The 19,507-nt window shown below is 41.7% G+C and overlaps 1 protein-coding gene across 8 annotated transcripts in view; it reads left to right on the forward strand.

Moving 5' to 3' along the window:
- SPATA13 (spermatogenesis associated 13) overlaps window positions 1–19,507 on the forward strand; it is a 149,314-nt gene that overhangs the window by 120,564 nt on the left and 9,243 nt on the right. For 7 of the 8 annotated variants that reach the window (XM_061457641.1, XM_061457636.1, XM_061457639.1 and 4 more), the window contains 8 exons: window positions 792–936; window positions 10,280–10,416; window positions 10,832–11,011; window positions 11,869–12,054; window positions 14,677–14,856; window positions 15,485–15,717; window positions 18,164–18,293; window positions 18,835–19,207. In XM_061457641.1, the coding sequence (XP_061313625.1) occupies window positions 792–936; window positions 10,280–10,416; window positions 10,832–11,011; window positions 11,869–12,054; window positions 14,677–14,856; window positions 15,485–15,717; window positions 18,164–18,293; window positions 18,835–19,207 (1,564 nt within the window). Of the gene's footprint in view, window positions 1–791; window positions 937–7,548; window positions 7,870–10,279; window positions 10,417–10,831; window positions 11,012–11,868; window positions 12,055–14,676; window positions 14,857–15,484; window positions 15,718–18,163; window positions 18,294–18,834; window positions 19,208–19,507 lie in introns of those variants that run through there. The other variant, XM_061457643.1, reaches the window with a different exon arrangement.

Genomic DNA, 19,507 nt, shown 5'->3' on the forward strand with positions numbered 1-19,507 from the left:
AACAGTAGCAACTGAAAGATAAGACCTAAAGATGAAGTTCTCTGCCATTCATGTGCTGAGGTCTGCCTGTTTAATGTTGAATGTTTACGCGAGGTCATTCAGCCTGGCTAATGTGAAGTTGTTCAGGGTTGACATAAAATTAAACTCAATTTGCAAATAAAGCAGGGATAGATCCTCTGATCATAATTAAGCAAATGAATCTAAAGAAAATGTCTTCTAGATAATGTTACAAGTAAACTTAATATTACCTCTTTTTAATGAGGCTCTTGAGAACTTGGGAGCAGAGGATCATTTAGGCAATTACTTTTGTCTTGTAAAATTATTTATTTTTACTTAAAAGCAATACATTTATTTTAAGTCAGCAGATGCCCCAGGAAATGAACACAACTTCCAGCCATAGTGTTTCTGGTTGTTCTTTCTTGGGTTTCCCTTGAGATACGTGTTTATGACGCCAGCAGGCATTGCACAGGCTGTTCTCAAAGCAGTTAGATCCCAGAGCGTTTGGTCACAGAGTATATTCATCTTGTAATAAAAATTATAGAGCATGTCTGATCATAACAGAAGCCTAAGGAGTTTTAATACAGCAGAGACCTGTAACGTAATAAAATATTTTCTGTGATGCTGGTAGGTATGGTATGCAGTGTTTAAGCAATGTCATTTCAAAGTAGGGGACTTGGCTGCCCCTGTAATTAGCTGGACTATCTGAAGAAACCTTACTTCATACCTGAGTTTTCCTCAGTTGAAGTTCCTGGTAGCTTTACTAATACTGGCTTTTCCTGTGTTCTCTGTAGCCTGTAGCACGGCCACCTGTTCCAGCGCACCAGGTACCCCCGTACAAAGCTGTTTCAGCAAGGTTCCGGCCGCTCACCTTTTCACAAAGTACCCCAATTGGCCTGGACAGGGTTGGGCGGAGGCGGCAGATGAGAACATCTAATGGTAAGATGCGCAAGTCTTTTTAACTTTCTAGACCTCAACTTCATGCTCCAGCTTGGTCAGGAAGTGCATTATAGTGTGGAACACAAAAGGGTGCAAACCAAATTGGTGACAAAGTAGCACCCAACTAAGTTTTGAAGCTGCTATGTTCATGTAAAACTTGTAAACCCTCTGTACCACTTATATTCTCGTATTTTCCACTCTCTATTCACATACTTGCCTGAACATAATAGAATATGAAGGAAGGAAGGTCTAATACGCTTGAGTTCATACCCACAGTCACACCACACATGTATTTCTAATTTTCTGTTTGCCGTGCATTCAGCTTAACTACCTTGATAGTCAAGCCTTCAGTAATTAAAGAATCTTGTGTCAGAGAACTGTATTCAGGGAGCCCAGCCAGTGTTTTGGTACATGACAGACAGGTTATTGGAAAACATGGCTTTTTTTAGAAGCACTACCCTTTATCAGACTCTCTGAGGTGCACTGTGTATTTTTGCTTTAGTTGTTTACTATTGGAGTACAAGGCTATCTTCAGTTAACAGAAAGTGTTATGTAGTGTTAGTGGAATGTTTCTTGGCAGGTGGGACCAGAAGAACCTGGGTTAATACCATTTGTGTTTTTTCATACTGCTGTAAACATAAGCTGAACAGTTTACTCCTGTTTCACTGGCAAGGGTTGGAAATAAAAGCAGAATTTTCACTTTATATACTTCACTGTTAATAGTGAACAAAACACTACTGGGAATCTTCACTCTGCCTTTCTGTGGAAAGAATAAGTAAAGGTGTCTGGATTGGGGCTTGCCATGACTGAAGTAGGAAACAACAAATAGCACTTTCAATGTTTTGTTATTAAAACTATACATATGTTTGTACATATACAAATGCCAATATATACACAAGTCAGTATTGGCTTTTATAGTTCTAAGCTAAGTTTTAGCTGCAATGAAGTCTGACTTCTGCTCAAAAAATCCCTCAACTACAAATTACTTTATGTAAGAACATGTTAAAACTGCATTTTCCAATCTTTGGTAGGGCATGACAGTTTTCTTCAGAAGGTGCTCTGCAAGGAACGGACTTGAGAACTTTGAACTACAGGAATGAGATATACATTACATACTATATTAGTATTTTCCTTTAATTTATATTGTAGTAAAATATTGGGAACTACTTTGAAAACCATGGCTAGAGTGTGTCCTTGCTGTTCGTATCTCAGTATACTTAATGATTCAGACTAGACATCAAGGTAAATGAACATCTAATGCTGTGACCCTTGCTGAGATTACATACTATCTCAGTCCCTGATTCCAGAAGAGAATAACACTCAAAGAATAACAGGTTTGTCATGAGCTAGTTTTGGAAAAAAGAGACCCTTTAAGTATCACAGAGAAGGATGTATTTTTCTATATTTAGTTCTCCTTTCCATTTCATGTTTGGAAACCACATGAAATACTACTAGTTACTTAGACAACTGTCTGAGAGCATTCCAGGCATTTAGCTTTCGAATAATTGACCTCCTAAACATAAGCATCAGGATAACAAATACAAAAAGCAAGATTCTGGCCGCTTTTGAAGACAATGAAGCCAAAGCAATATTGGTTATTCTAGATGTCACTTTCATGACTCATTGCAATAAATATACAAGTTGAGCAGGAAAAGCTTCTGAAATCAAAGCCTTCAGGACAAGTGGAGAATATCATCAACTTTGCAGTTTGAAAGCAGTTGCAAAGATCTGTTAAGTAGCTCCAGCAAAAAATAATGACGTGACTACTGTCACACATTCTGATTGCTTTCCTTTTTCTCTTAAATTCACAAGGCATTTCCTTGTCTTTGAACATGTGAGAGTTTTTTGTTTGCTCATGTACAGTGAAATTTGATAGCACAAAAGCCTTTTATTATAGAAAGAAATTCTAAACGCAAGCACTGCAAACCAGTGATGTCTTTTTTTAGTTACTTGCTAAAGCCTAATACATTACATGTCTACTTTTATAACAATGGGAGATAGAATTGGAGATGTACATTTTTAGAAAAACAACAGTTACAAGACAGTAAATTGTCATACTGTAGGAGACACAGTAACAACCAGCCAAGATGTAAGGGAACCTTCCCTTGGGACTTACATTGCTACTCTTCCTCTAGAACAATTTTTATAATATCTTAAAAACAAACCCATTTTTTTGTGTATTAGAATCAAAGAATCATAGAATAGTTAGGGTTGGAAAGGACCTTAAGATCATCTAGTTCCAACCCCCCTGCCATGGGCAGGGACACCTCACACTAAACCATCTCACCCAAGGCTTCGTCCAACCTGGCCTTGAACACCGCCAGGGATGGAGCATTCACAGCCTCCCTGGGCAACCCATTCCAGTGCCTCACTACCCTAACAGAAAAGAATTTCCTCCTTATACCCAATCTAAACTTCCCCTGTTGAAGTTTTAACCCGTTACCCCTTGTCCTGTCACTACAGTCTCTAATGAAGAGTCCCTCCCCAGCATCCCTGTAGGCCCCCTTCAGATACTGGAAGGCTGCTCTGAGGTATTGTGGTGTGCAACTTGAATTTGGCTAATTTAATTGAGCTCCTTTAGATGGGCTCAGGTCTCAGTAGATGGGGTGGGATTCAGCTCAAGCTAAGTCACCTAAATTTAGTCTAAATGTAGGTAACTACATAAGAGTTAAACATTAGAACACCCATTAGAGGCACTAGAGGACTAGGGCTTGATTCAGTTACCCACCCCAGGGTCCAGCGCTGTGTGGGGTACCTGAGCATCTGCCTGCAGCTGGCAGAAATGGCAGAGGACCTATGGGAGAACTATTCCTTTCTTCAGTGACAGCTGGAGGCCAGCAGGATATCCAAAATACTTTAAATGGCACTAAACATCTACATTTAAACAACTGATTTGAGGCTCTAGCCATTTCAGTAAATGAAAGAGTAGGAACTGCCTTTGGATACAGTGTATTGCTCTCTGAGCTGGAGCATAACCAGTATATAACCGTTGTGCAAGCTGTATAGAAATAAGAGAAAACATTGTACCAGTAAAAGCAGGTATCTAATGTATTAAAGAGACGAAAATAAGAACCAAATCTGATAAGCAAATTGATTGTATCATCAAGTGTCACAGGATCCATGAACTGGAATGCCATGCCTAAACGAGAAACAATATAGTGACAGAATTACATTATGAACCACTTGAGATCACCAGGACAGTGACAGCAAATGTGACAAACCAAAGAGCCAGAGAAGTTTCAAAGGCAGCAAGCACAGTCATGAAAGATTTAAAGTGCTAAGGTGTGGGTTAAGGGTTGTTCTTGAATCGTTCCTGAGCTGTGTGCAGGATCACACGTAAGAGCTACTCTGTAAGAGTGGGATGTGTCTCTATGGATTCCCCAGCTAATCTAGGTGACCTTGGCTGGAAGAAACAGATAATTTAGGGTGCTGTTCATTGACCAAATACAGACAGACAATGAATCTTGGCCGCTGTGTCCATAATGCACTCTGAGCAAATATCCTTGCAGGAGTGAGAACAGTAAAAAATCTTAAATGGTATGTGTTTCGATTTAAAAAAGGGAACGTGAATAAAAGTGAGAAGTCATTGATGTAACAAAGGAGTTTAAAGGAGCAGAAAAAGGTGTTGAATGTTTGCAGGCAGCATGGAGAGTATTCAAGGACAGCACAGGAGACACTTAGAGCGAATTCATGTCACCTGTCAAAACAGAATTTGGAAACGCCAGAAAAGGGTTCTGTCATGGAAAAGGAATCTATCAGAACTAAAAAAGGCATCCTTCAGATTGTTGAATTGCATCCAAACAGAAAAAAAAAAAACAAACCTGTAGCAATTTTGATGCAAAGCTACAGGAATGTAGAAACAGTTTGCTAAAGATATAAGAAAGAAGATCCCTCCATGCTTTAACAAGTGAGTAAGTACTAAGTAAAGGGGAGGAGGAAAGTGGTTGGTTTCCGTAATAAGAGAGCTCATGAGTGGAGCCAGATGTTCAGTGTCTTCACAGATAATGCGGGAAGGGAGGTACAGAATGAAATTATAATTCTTGCTTGTGTGTAAATTATTCATGGTAGCAGAAACACAAGCTGCTTGAACAGAGTTGCAGGAGGATTTCACAACGCCGAGGCACAATGCACTGTACTGGCAGCATGTGAATTCAGTGTTGATGAAGGCAAGGTAGTGCACACGGAGGAACATGAGCCCGGTATGCTTGCAGAGGAATGGACTTTGAGCTGGATATTGTCATTCACGAAGAGATCTTGCAATCCTAACAGACAAAGTGTCAGTTCAGTGCATAGTAACAGTCAAAACAGTAAATAAAAGGGCAAGAATTTGTAGGAAGGGAATAGAGGAAAAAACAGAAAGCCCAATTGTGCCAGTGGTGTGGCATGTGGGGGCCATCTCCCTGTTGTTCCTTTCCACCTCAAAAGGCATCTTTTACAGGGAATGATATAAAGGCAAAAGGACAAGAAAACCTACTCAGTGCCTCTGTGTGAGGAATGATTAATGCAGCCAGGGCTCTGCAGCTTGGCAAAAAGGGCAGTAGGGGAATAAAAGTCTGATTGGCATTGGAAAAGTGAACAGATAATAGTTACCGTTTCCAATAATGTAATAACCGAAAGGCATTGAATGAAATAATGAGACAGCAAGTTCAAAAAAAAAAGGCAGTTTGCACACTCTAAAAAATTAAACAATGAAAGTAATTGCTACACATGATATTTCACATCCCAACAGTTTACAGAAATTCAAAAAGGGGTTTGAAAAATTTGGTTCATTAAACACAAAGATATCACTTCTGCCCCAGGAGGGATCTGACTCTGATCTGCAGATAGCTGAAACTTAGGGAAGTACATCAGAGAAAGGCCGTTACATGCCTCATCTATTTTTATGTTCCTCCCTTGACATCTCCTGCCCCAGGGTGGAGGGTCCTGTGGTCCCAGAGGGGTATCTAGACCTGGATGTTCTTGAGGTGGGTAAACTAGCTGTTAGTGTTAGTATGTGCTACCCACAGCCTTTTCAGAGTGCCCTGGGCAGTGGCTAAGCAAGCTCAGCATGCACTTGGACAGGGTCACTGTGGGCTGCCACTACAAAGGACAGTCTGCGCCACCTCCTATCCCTGCCTGATCCCTCGAGGAAATGAAGCCGCCACCAGCTCAGCCCAAATGAGTACTTTTGTGGTGGTTCAGTTGGTGGCTGCACAGTTGGTAGATGAAGAGATCCACCCTCCCCAGCAGCATCCCATGGTGGCATTGGGTTCGTCACCAGGCAAAAGCACACAGGCTGTTCTGTTCTGCAGAATTCAAACCGAATGACTGTTCTTCAAAGATCATTTTTAATGCATCTTCAAGAAGGGCTGTGTGGAATTTGAGCTCATTTTCCTTTGGCAGTTCAGCTGGTTTTCCCTTGTGGGTAGGGGTTTGACATGGCTTGTGCTCTGGCTCATTGAAAGTACAAAGCCTTCACTTGCATGTCCCATGATCATAGAATCATAGAGTGGTTTGAGTTGGAAGGGACCTTAAAGATCATTAGCACTTCAATGTTACTTCTATTTGCTGGGTTGTTTGGGTTTTGTTACTGATTTGTGCTCAGAAAACTGTATAAACATAGTATATAGTAGCTTCTTTTTACTGTGCTATCCAACAAGTGTTTTTGCAGCAAGAAAAAATAGGGGTAGTCAGAAAAGGATTCCTACCAGCCTCCTGTAGTGCAGCCCATTCTGGACCTTTGTAGGAAGATGGCATTAGCATTGCAGGGCAATGTTTGGCCTTTTCTTCTCCATAGAGGCAGTGCTAGGGGAACCCATGTGATTTCAGTGGGTGTTGAGAGGTCAGTGTGTGCAGAAATGCCTCCAGGGTTTTGTGAACACATCCCTGGGGAGGCAGTCCCCTGTTACAGGACAGGCTCAGCTGAGCAATGCAATTTGCAGGTAAAGAGTGAGCCATAAAGATTATGGAGCTTTCCAAGACGTAAATGCAGTGCTGTGTACAAGCACAGACTGCAGCAGGCTTTGCAATCTGCTGATGGGAGTAGCTCCTGTCGTTACTTCCAGTGCATGAACGGATCCAGCAGAACACCAGTGTGAGGGTGGTAAATGCTGGCCCATGGTGAATGAATGAGGCTGTGCTCTGGCTGGGTCAGTCTCAGTGAAAGCTGGACTATTTGGGTGCTTTCCTGCTTCATTCCCTGTTTTCTGGAGCAGCTGAATTAAGTTTGTAGTTTCAGGAAGAAAATGTCTCTGTCCTCCTCTCTGTTCCTGGGAGCAGCCTGCTGCAGCCTTAACACTTTAGCTGCTTGTGCCCTAAATAATGGTACAGCGTTTGCCTGTGAAGCAAGAGAAGTTTTAATAACTACGCAAAAAGTACCTTCATTGTTTACTTCTGCTAGAATTTTAACCGGTATAATATAACGCAGAGAGACCGATACTCCTAACAGTGTTGTAACACAAGGAACTCCCAGCTCCCGTCCAAATAGTCCTTCCCTTTGAATTGCAGTCATTTGAATATAGATTCAAATCACATTAAGCTGCTGTAATGAAAAACAAATGCACTCCTTGGCTGGCTGCGTTCGAGACGCAGGGGCTCTCTGGGAGCGGCGGCTGCGGGCACAGCGCCGGGGCCCAGCAACCAGGTTTTTGTTTCTTTTCTGGAACTTCCTCCCTAAGGGCACCCCATGATTTCAGAGCGCTCGCGGCCAGCCCGAGCGCGCCGCTGGCAGTTCCCGGCTGGGCTCGGCAGCGCAGGCACTGCCGGCATCCCAGCGCGCCGCACTGTGCCTGCCCGCCGCGGGTAGCTCCGAGCCTTTTGTCGTCCTCCGCCAGCCCTCCAGGACCCAGCATCCTCTGTTAGAGGTCAGACCCTTGCCTGGGGTTGAGTCTGACTGCAGCATGGTAGCGCGGGGGGCAGTGGCCCGGTTTTGGAGTCTGGAGAGCCTTCAGATGGGTATGTATGAGGATAACATGCTCTCTCGCGTGCTGATTTTACAGTGTTCTTAGAGTGAACTGGTAACCTGTGGCAGGCAGGGGGCCTGATTCTGATCGTGCTTATACCGTGTCACCCACAGGAGCCTGCAGCCTTGCAGTGGTGGCAAAGCCGCTGGGAGATCAGAATCAGTCCCAGGCTGTTAAGTTTTTGCATCTGTTGGTGCGATCAGAAAGCCCACCCCTACCTCTGATATTTCTGTCTGTAAACAACAGAGGACTAGGTGCAGAATGCAAGTGACTGATTTTCACTTGAGTCTAACTATGAAGACAATGTAAGCTTGTTGGTTTGGTACAGAATAATGAACAGTTATCGGTCCCCAGATTGCACTCTTTTCATCTGGAGCCAAGTGAATTAGGTTATTTTGGTGTGCTCTTGTTACTGGAACAAACTATCAGGCAGTACTGATAGTACAACAGAGATGTATAAATGATCACTGGGATGAATTTTTTGGTGTTGCTTTATAGGCTGAAAATTGATGCAATGAATTATTTATTTGCAGGTTGTTTTTTTATAAAGCAGTTTCAGTAAGTTTCACAAGATGTGTTTTAAAAGTTTGTCAGCACTCACATTTATGAGTCTGTAGGGAAAAAAAGAATTTTATTTTTTAAATAGAGATCCTGCATCCTTTCTGGTTAGGCAGATTATACCATTAATATGAGTTTATATTTAAAATGCTAGGGAGTAGAACAGAACAGACAAAAGATATGTTCTGTTACATCAAGGCTATGCTGTATTTTTCCACTTTCGAAGGAAAGAAAAATCTTACAAGTCTTTTAGTGAATCTGTGCAGTAATCAGTTTTGATGTCTCTTATGAATTAATACCCAAATGACCGAAGATGCTAATGGTGGTATAAGTGCCCATAAGGAGGGGGTTAAGGTGTTTCTCCCTGTAAGGTAAATAATGGCTAGGCAGTGGTGTGCCTGTTCGTTATGTAGGTGTGTGGAGTAGAGCCAGGAAACATCTCTGTGACTCACCCATCCGGAGCCCAGAGCTCAGCAGGCAGGTGGTACTCAGTCTTGAAGCAGGGCAGAGAAGAGGCAGGTCAGGGCCCTGCTGCTCAGCCTTGCTGCTAGGTGCAGGTGGCAGGTTTGATAACTCCACTTAAAGGCCTCTTACCAGGCACTGTGTAGCAAGAGAGATGCTCTGCAAGCTATGTGGCAACCTACCTGGGACACACTAACCATTAGAAAAGGAGCTCAGTGCTACCAGCCCATTCTGATATTATTATTATTGTTATTATTATTATTACTAGTACTATTACTTTTTTAATCGGATTTCTGAGCATTGTATGATTTTCAGCCTTTCTAGTTATTCACTGCTTGAGACTGCCTTAGGAATAAATCCTTAGGGATAAATTAACAAGGACCAGAGGGTGCACTCAAGCATTGGACCACTGGTCATGAACACTTCTTGGTTACCAGCTTATCCCCTGCTCTGTTTAATGTTACAGCTGGCTTTGAAAGGCAAACCTACTCTGAAAGGGCCTAGCGCTGAGCAGTGTGGGCATGAATTAGTCAGTATTACCTGGTCCTGAGGTCAGACCCCAGTCCTCTTCATCTGCCAGAACAGAGATGGTCACCAAAAGGATCTACCACCCAGTGATGTACCCCAAATGAGTTTTACAGTTTTATATAGTAACTGCAGATTTACATGTGCATAGTGACAGTCACATGACATTTCTCTTGGTTTATGTGGCTGTGTAATAAGATGAAGCCCATCTTAGTTCTGCCCTCTATTTCCTTACAAAGCTGCCACTTTGGTCAGAAGATGCACCACTGTCAAACCAAGATCTTTGTGATTTGAGGCAATTAGAACAAGTGTTTTCTCAGACAGCCCAGGCTCTTTGTCCCCCTGGGGGATACCCTGCAGATACCTTGGTGCTGCCAGAGCCTCCTCCAGCATGTGAAAGAGGTGGTGGCAGCCAGCTCAGAGCAGCATTGAGGTTTTGGGTTCCTGCAGGGATGTGACAATGTGACAGAACCCAGCCTGGGACTGACAGTAGCCCCCTCTGCCTGCCCATTGGAGCTCTCTGATCTGCCACATGGGAAATGGCATTGAGACCTCCCAGCTGATTCATGTCGTTTGAGATTTCCTCTGGGTAAAAAATTAACAAATAATGGTTGTAGTTCTGATTTTTGCACACAAAAAGGAGAATTTCTAAGTTTTATCAGAGAAAATTCCAAATAAGAGTGAAAAGTATTCAGTGGTGGAAAAGTGTTTTTCCTGACAGCTCTGCTGTCCTTCACTTGTGCTGTTATTGTTATATTATGACAACAAAAGCAACCTCTCAGCGATTCCTCCTGCATTGTTTTTTTGGAGGAATCATAAAAACGATGAAACAAACAGCTGTTGCATCTTTGTTTTAGTTGCTGCAGATGGTGGGACTGAATCTTCAGCCTTAGTGGATGACAATGGCAGTGAGGAAGATTACAGTTATGAGGAGCTCTGCCAAGCCACTCCCAGGTACCTGCAGCCTGGAGGGGAACAGCTAGCAATTAATGAGGTAACATCCTGGGCTTTGCATTGCTGTAATGATGGGGATGGGGGTGTTTTCCACAGATCTGATGTTTCATATTAATAAAAACTGGAATGGCAATTGCCAGTGTCGCGAAGAATCCAGCAGCTACGGTGTCCCGTCTCTGGCAGGGCCCATGGGCCAATGCCGGCAGGGAGCACAGTGACTAGTACTTCACTGGGAGTGTAACTTGTTAGCCTATGTAACTGCTGTGGATTAGGACTCTTAATTGCTCTCTTTAATAAATATATGCCTGGATTTCTGAAAATCCAGAATTTTAGTTTTATCCTGTAACAGGAATAATCATGGGCACTCTGTGGAGGTGTTTTGGTCTTTTAGTAGTTCACAAACAGTTAGTTGTTTATCACTTGTGCTTCACAACCTCATTTTCTTCCCATCTCAGCTAATAAGCGATGGCAGCGTTGTCTATGCAGAAGCTCTCTGGGACCATGTGACTATGGATGATCAAGAGCTGGGCTTCAAAGCTGGAGATGTCATTAGAGTTCTAGAAGCTTCCAACAAAGACTGGTGGTGGGGAAGAAATGAGGATAAGGAAGCCTGGTTTCCAGCAAGCTTTGTCAGGGTAATTGTCTTACACAAGTAATTCTCTGCATCTTTGTATCTGAACATCAGTGGTGTAACTTCTAATGACTTCACAAGGAAAAAAGCCATACAGAGTCACACCCCAAGATTCCTTAGCTCCTTTCACACCTTTTAATCTGGCTTCTTCCTTTGTGTGGTCCTTTTGTAACCAAAGGAATTTCTCAAGCAGAAATGAGGGCAGCAGAAAGCTCAACCGGGAGCAATCAGTCTATACAGAAAGGACACATCATCTTTCACAGGCAAGTGGGGAAAGCTATGCTGCAGGGATTTCTTGGCAAAATAGGGCTTAATTTATTATCACAATGTTGTGTAGGAATCTGGTTCACAGTCTGAACTCCCCAGTTAGAACTCAGCCAGATTAATGACAGTTTAACTCTTGAGTTTCATAAAATTGAACCATGTTTTACAGATTAATGTAAAATACTTTTTGAGAGCCTGTAATGAAGCTTGAGCCACAATGGATAAAGCTCTACATAAAGCACAAGAGATGGTTCCTGCCTTTGCCTTTCCTTGCTCTTCAGCCAATATGGGCAATCAGACAAAGTCGAAAAAGGAGGTGCTGTTATCCATACTGTGTAGGTGGGGAACTAGGGCAGAGGGAGACTAGTTAAGAGTGTTTGAGTTGCCTACTCATGTAATTTTTACTCATATGCTGGCTTGGCTAAAATAACACCAACTATGAATGAGGGTCAGAAATAAGTTCAAGTCTGAAAAATAACAGGCAACACATTTCCATAGCAGGTCCTCTCTTGACTGTAAGAAGTTTGTAACTGTTTTATCACCTTTTGTAAAAGTTTGCTGCTTTACTGTAGCTTGCTTTGTTTGTTTTGGCTGCAGCTGCGAGTTAATCAGGAAGAAGTGCCAGAAAATGGTAGTAGTATTCAGGATGAAGAACAAGATGCAGATAATAGCAAGCATCGCCAGAAAGCAGCTGAAAACAAGGATCAGATGAGAACCAACGTTATACAGGAAATTATGAACACAGAACGAGTCTATATCAAGCATCTCAAGGACATCTGTGAGGTACATGCTTTTAATTAAGGGCATTCTGCCCTAGTGTGAATAAAATATTCCATATAAGTTGAGAACCAGAGTGATTTCATATATGAGAATATTCCCAGTTGCTCTTCTGAGGCTGTCAGTCAGACCTTCTTCTGCCCTCTTACAGATTTCCTCCCTGCTGACTGCCACAAGGCACCGCTTCCTTTAAAAAAACCCAAACATTCCACTTTTGGCATGGAAAAAGTGCTTTGCTTGCCTGACCACTATTTCCAGAATAATGAGAGAAGGAATTCGAGTTTATTCAGAACTTTTTGCCACTTGGTTTAGGTAGAAAACTTTCAGTAACTTTAATAAAATCAATTACAGTTCAACTTTTTGAAAGTAACTTTTTTGTTGGAGGCCCACACTTGGACAAAAAGCTACTTGATACTTTTCACTGAAGTTTGCCTCTTCTTGTGTGGACTGTGATGTGTTTGACCTGTATTTGACTTACATTTGTGGTTAGCATCTGTAAGGGTGCTAAGCAACCTACCAAAATATTCTTTGTACCCTTAGTTTGCAAAGTCGATCTGTATTTGTCATGTAGTCATCCTTTAGTCCATCACTCACTGTTAGATTCTTTCACTGACAACAAAATAGACAAGACAGCAGTGGGTTTTGGTTTTGTTTTGGTGTTAGATCAGGCTTTTTTTCATGCATTTTCAAGAAAGAAAAAAGGGAAAACGAAAAGACAAAAATTGGTTGCTAATGGGCTAATTTTAAAACATTAAATACAGGTTTTATCATTTAGATTTGCTATTTAAATAAGCTAGTGAGCTTGACTGTGTGTCTGAAAGATCAGGGAGAAATTTTTACGTGCAGCTGTGTTGCTGCCATAGTTCTCTGACATTGTTCACAGACAGCATGAGTTGTAGGACATGACTTTTCATATTTTACTGACCTATTAATTCTTATACTGATATTATTAATTATCTTTTTCTGATACATATATTCCATACCTCCTTTTTAAAATCTGGCACGCCTCTGAGTTTAGTCCAAGAGAGAAAACACACATTTTCCAAGTAGAAAAGTGATGCTCCATGTTCAACACCTGGAGTAGAGGTGGTCTGCTTTCCTCAGAGTGAATCTGTAAGGTGATGCAAGTAGGACATAAAGCTGAAAATAAGTAAGACTAAGCCAGAAAAGCTACGACAGATGGTAATCGAAATTTGCAAACTCTGTACTACAGTGAGTCATTATGGCTGGTGCAGTCAGGGTCATTTAGCTGGAGCATACCCAGGAAAGTAAATTACATACAGTGTCTGTAGTTCACATTACAAGAGCTGCACAGGGATTAGTTTTCCTTGTTCGAGTTATCCTCCTAACAGTAGTAAATGTAGTAGCTGGCTTGCAACATAGCCACTGTACAGCTCTCAGAGCAGATGGCTGTGGGGGAGACAGGAATATTCAAAACCGTGCCAGCAGTATTCAGGGGTGTTTCCTGGTAAACCTCACCGGAGCAATTGTAAGACTTTTTACAGCTGTCTGCTCCCAAAGCGATTCTGGGGAAACCTCCCTGAAAGCTGCCAAACATAGGACCCTGTCAGATAACCCCCATTACACCAGTTAACCTTCATACTCATCTGCACCTTGGCGCCATAGCTGATATGAAAGTATGAGCACAGCAGCTAATCCTGGGTATTCCTGGTCTAGAGAAAGGTGTCCCTGCCCATGGCAGGGGGGTTGGAGCTATATGATCTTTAAGGTCCCTTCCAGTGCAAACCAGTCTATGATATTCAGCCCCTGCACTATATTCTCTTTGCCATGCTCAGCTTTGTGGAACACGTACCTAAGGATGGGCTGGCTGTGTGTGGCAGTTGCTGCTGAATATTTAAGCCCTGAGAGGCCTCTGATTTTTGTTTCTTAGTTATGCAAATGCCAATGAGATCTAATGTCCATTACTGATGGCAGAGGACTCAGTTGTGTGTCTACTTAACACTGCATACAAACCAAGTGAACTGGACCCCTGTGATGTTCTTACAAGTAAAGGAAAAAGAACTAGAAAATAAACTGCATTTTTACGTGCAGTCTTGCCAGTACCATACAGAGTTTACCAAGCAGCAGCGCTCTGAATGCCTCATAGTATGTTCTTCATTTTGTTTCTTTCTCTGGCAAAACTTAGACTGTGCCCTACTTACTTAGTGGTTAAGGAACCAGTACTTTAACCCTCGTAGAAGCCATCTTTTAATGAACTATTTTAGGGTTTGTTCTACCTGCATAGAGAAGAATTGTTATGGCACAAGAGAAATTGCTACTAAAAAGCACAGCAGCTGAAGTAGGAGCATGCATGAAGCCTTACACCGGGCTTGCCTTCAGCTTGGCAGGTGGTCATAACAAGGAGATGCAAATGGGCTTTACACACTGCAGGTTTCTGGTTCCCTGATTCATTTATGGCACTGTGGGACAGAAGTTGGACTGCAAGAGTCAATGTGTAAGCATTTCAGATGCAGATGGGAAACTGCATGTCTGTGTGTGTGTTTAGGGCTGGGAAACCACTCACCTGCATGTTGATCACAGGGGTTTTGCCAGCTCAAATGGGCTTGTTCAGGGTAGAACCTGTTTTCACATCTTCAAGCTGAAGAGTGTTTTTAATTTTATTTGCAGGGTTATATTCGTCAGTGTCGCAAACATACAGGAATGTTCACCACAGCTCAGCTAAGCACCATTTTTGGAAATATTGAAGATATTTACAAGTTCCAGAGGAAGTTTCTGAAGGATCTTGAGAAACAGTATAACAAAGAGGAACCTCATCTAAGCAAAATAGGGTCATGTTTTCTTCAACACGTATGTTGCAAAAGTCAATTTTTTTATGAAATTAGCAAAATATAAGAAAATGCTAAGTTACCATGTTAAGAAGGGATCTCAGTAACAAGTGCTTATCAAATACTAAACTATGTGTATTATTTTAGAATGTAAAATAATTTGCAATTAAAGAATTATTTAAATGTTTTAGATTTCTCCTTATCTTTAGCAAGCATGTAACTTTGTGTACAATTCTGTTTCGTTATCAAAACTGTAATGATCACAGATGAGCTGTACTATTTGCAGTGATCTTACATGGGGCATGCAAAAACTTCCTAAAGAAGATAAGGAAAGAAGGTGGTGGGGAAAGAGGCTGTGAGTTCATAATAGGCACTTGAGAAGCCTATAGCTGTCTTCCCCAGAGAAAAGTACTTAAAGTGGGTTTGATTGTCCTCACTCAATGGGGGCCTCTATTACTGTGTTCTGACAAAGAAGATACATAGTTTTGGCAGTTACAAAGTAGATTTCTGCCTAGTTCAAAGGTTGATCAGCCTGGAAACAATATAAGGAATGGGTTAATTAAGCAGATATAATCAATGTTACAAAAATATCCTTCCCCTTTATAGACAAATACTTTAGTTAAAACTTTGATTTTTATTTTTTTTTATAGCAAGAAGGCTTTGCAATTTATTCGGAGTACTGTAACAATCATCCCAGTGCCTGCATTGAACTTTCCAACCTAATGAAACAGGGCAAATACCGTCACTTCTTTGAGGCCTGTCGCTTGCTTCAGCAGATGATTGACATTGCCATTGATGGTTTTCTTCTCACGCCTGTTCAGAAAATCTGCAAATACCCCCTGCAGCTTGCAGAATTGCTCAAATACACCACACAGGAGCACAGGTGAGAGAAGGAATACAAATAAATATTATAAGATTTGTATAATGGTAATAACACCTAATTACTCAAGCTTCCAGGGTGACACAACACAGAAGCTTTTGAGATCAGGGACAAAGCTCATTGACTGCTACACACATGAGCTCCTTACTAAAATGGGCATCTTGAGACCATCACAAATATTAACGAAAACAGTACCTGGAAATGCAGCACAGGGGACTGGCAGGATTCAGGATAGAATGATGAATAACTGAAAGAGGGAGAAGGAAAGGAAGAAGGTGCTTAAATAGAATGCAGAGAGGGGTGTGTAAATCAGAGTGGAAAAAAAAAAGCACCAATGTGTCAAAGACATGAAGGAGAAGGAAATCCACAGAAGAAAGGAGGAGGCTGCGTAAATATTGTGGACACAAGAAAAGGTAAAGAAGGCCTTAGAAAAAAAACCCCAACACAATCTAAGCAATCTTGGAGGTAATATTTTAGGAAATTATTAGTAATAAACATTGCCTTCATTTGCAATAACATCCAGATATTAGAGTTCCAGCTGGGGTAGATAAGAATTGAAGTTGCAGATTATTACCCTCTCTAGTATATCCCTGGCCTGATTAAATATTTGACTAAATTAAGATTTTATCTTTAAATGTCTGCCTTTTTACCTTGTACTCTGCAAGAAAATTATTCCATTGTGACCCTTGTGCTCACAGTCCAAGTGCAGCCTGAGGCAATGCTTCCTTGGCCAAAGTCTGCACTTCTTTAACCTTGAGAAAACTCCCCTTGGAGACCAGGTTGTTTTTTTTTTTTTTTTGTCAGGGCAAAATGTGAAGTATTGTATTGAGAAATGTATTGAAAAATGTGAAGTATTGCATTGAAGGGGATGTGAAATACTGATGTTCAGGTGTGAAATGTCCCCATTCAATTCAGTGGCTACCTGGGAAGTCCTGCAATAACAGTTACTAACATGGGTATTTCTTTCACTGCTACTAATCTAGAAAGATTATTCTCTGAGCTATTAAACCTGCAGACGAAGTGACAGCAAGGTCTTGCTACCTTCCACCTATAGCACCTGTTTTCCTCATCTGTGGCACAGCATCCAGAGATGCCTGCAAGCACAGACAGGCACCTGGTGTACAGAGATGCTCACAAACAGGCAGACCTACACCCACATGGAGCCTTGGTAAAGCTTCAGCCAACTGAGTTTTTTTGGTAGCTTTTTGGTTTGTTTTCATAAAAAGTTGGAAGATCCAGTGTGCACAGCCTGCCATGAAGGCCACAGGTTATGCAGCTAGTGTGGAATAACGTACTTGCCAACAGGGTAAGAAGGAACTGAGATAAGGAAGGGCAAGAGTAGCAGCGTGGATATCATGCAGTCACCCTGTGGGCCACCTCCATGATGTTAGTAGGACCCTGTTATTGTTAATCTCACTTTTTGTATACAGTGGGGCAGAAAAGAGTTTGTATGGGTATAAATAGAGAGAGGAGAGTAATGCGCAGATGTAAGAGAATCTCATCCATCAGCAGGAGCTGACGGAAATAGGAACTGAGACAGAAACAGATAAAAAGGACAGTGAGGCCAGCCTCTTTGCATGATTATTTCTGGCTCATGCTGTTTTCTGCTTCTGGCTTCCTTTTCTGCAAGAGGCATTCTGATAAAGGAGGGAAGGCAGCTGCTGTTCTGGGACTCTAAGGCAAGGTATATGTCTCTTTCCTTCTCTCATCTCAGAGACTTCATTTGAGGAAGGTAAAGGAGTGATGGAGACTATTCACGAGGGAACGAAAACCTGGGGAGATTCATAAGCATGAGGGGAGCAGAGCAATGGAAAGACAGGAGGCTTGCATTTGAGCTGGAACGGGAAGGGGAAGGTGGCTCTTGGCTCTCATGTGCTTGTTCCATGAAAACAGGTCATTTTGTGAGCATTGTCTTCTTTAATTCCTCTCTTTGGTGCTCATGTCCTTGGGTCCCTCACTCACCCCATTTGAGGTTGCTTTCACTATTTTTTTGCTCATATAGAATTCTTTATTTGCATTCATTGATCCAGTGGGAACAAGAAGGAGAAAATATTGTTGTTAAACACAATTAAAGGAATGCCCTTCCCAATAAAATCCCACTAAAACTGTGCTTAAAAAAAAAGTTTCCTTTGGTGAAATGTGGATATCACTGAGATCAGTGGGAGTTCTATCACTGTTTTCAGTAGAGACAGTATTGCAATCATTAACCTACCTCCTCTGCTTCCTTCCACAAGTTTAATAATTTGCTTAGCAATACAGCAGCACTGAATTGTACATACCACCATGTGAAGTTCAGGGTAGCTGAAAATCAGGTTTCTCTTATTTAAGTACTCTGCGTTAGAGGTATACATGGGCAATGTGGGCTAATAACTCAAGCACCATATCGCATTTTGTGATCGCATCATATACATTGCCTAAGTGATCTTTGAAACGTGCTTACATTTTACAGTGATTATAACAACATAAAAGCTGCATATGAGGCTATGAAGAATGTAGCGTGCCTGATCAATGAGCGAAAACGCAGACTAGAAAGCATAGACAAGATTGCATGTTGGCAGGTCTCTATCGTAGGCTGGGAGGTAAGTGTCAGCCTGTCCCTTTCCTGAGCAAAGGTACTGTGTACAGTACTTCATGTCCTCTGCAGGATATGTTTTTCTGCATACTGGGTTGTTTATGGTCACTGCTCAGTTGAAAGTCCAGTTGCTTCAGTTGCACTGGTTCTGTTACTGATTACCTGTTTTTAAATCAGGAAGATCAGCTTGTATTAACATGGACACTTGTCTTTGAGATGACACTGGACTGAGATGACAAAAAAGATTTTTTAGAAGTGCTAGACCTATTGAATCTGCTTCGGATTTTTGGTGGTTCTGTCAGAACTTGAACCTGCTTCACTGACTGCCTTGAGTTTCCTCCTGATTGATGCAGAAATACAGTAGAGCAGAACCACATTCGTTGAGTTTGTCTCTATGAGATTAACTACATTCTGTGACATTTTCAAATCTACTAATAAAAATGCAAGAAAAAATTAATGAACTTCAGACCTGATTGTAAGATAAGACCGGTTAGGCACACAGTAAGATCTTCATGTACTATTTACCTCATGCATATATATCTTCTCAGGGACCAGATGTGTTAGCCAGAAGCTCAGAACTGATCCACTCGGGAGAACTGACCAAAATATCAAAGCAAGGCAAAAGCCAGCAGAGGACTTTCTTCCTTTTTGACCATCAGCTTGTGTTCTGTAAGAAGGACTTACTGAGAAGGGACATCTTGTATTACAAGGATCGTATTGACATGGACGAGATGGAAATTGTGGACACTGAAGATGGCAGAGACAAAGACTTTAACGTTAATGTCAAGAATGCTTTTAAAATAATAAACAGAGCAACAGAAGAAATTCATTTGTTCTGTGCAAAAAAACAGGAGGATAAAAAGAAATGGATGGAGGCCTGCAAGAATGAAAGGAGAAGGGTTCAGGAAGACAAGGAAATGGGTGAGTGTAAGGATCTCCTCTCTAAAAGGTGGTAAAAACAAAGGGGAATGTTCTTGCTTTTACACTTTATGCATTGTGCAGATGTGCACTCTGCCTTCTGGAACTGGTGTCTCTTTCTTAACTAACATGACCTTTAGTGTAAGTGAAGCCTCTTCATGTGTGTTTCACCTGCCACTGTGGGCCAGAGACCCAGGGCAGTTAGTTATGACATCCATATCACAGCATAACCCATGTCATTCTGGTGCATTAGGGAGCAGAATGAGATATGAGATACAAGATGCAATTCACCAAGACCAATCA

Source organism: Pezoporus flaviventris, unplaced genomic scaffold, assembly GCF_033815535.1.
Source record: "Pezoporus flaviventris isolate CSIRO_AGI_PZ_B2104156 unplaced genomic scaffold, CSIRO_AGI_Pfla_v1 ptg000025l, whole genome shotgun sequence".
NCBI classification, from domain to species: Eukaryota; Metazoa; Chordata; class Aves; order Psittaciformes; family Psittacidae; genus Pezoporus; species Pezoporus flaviventris.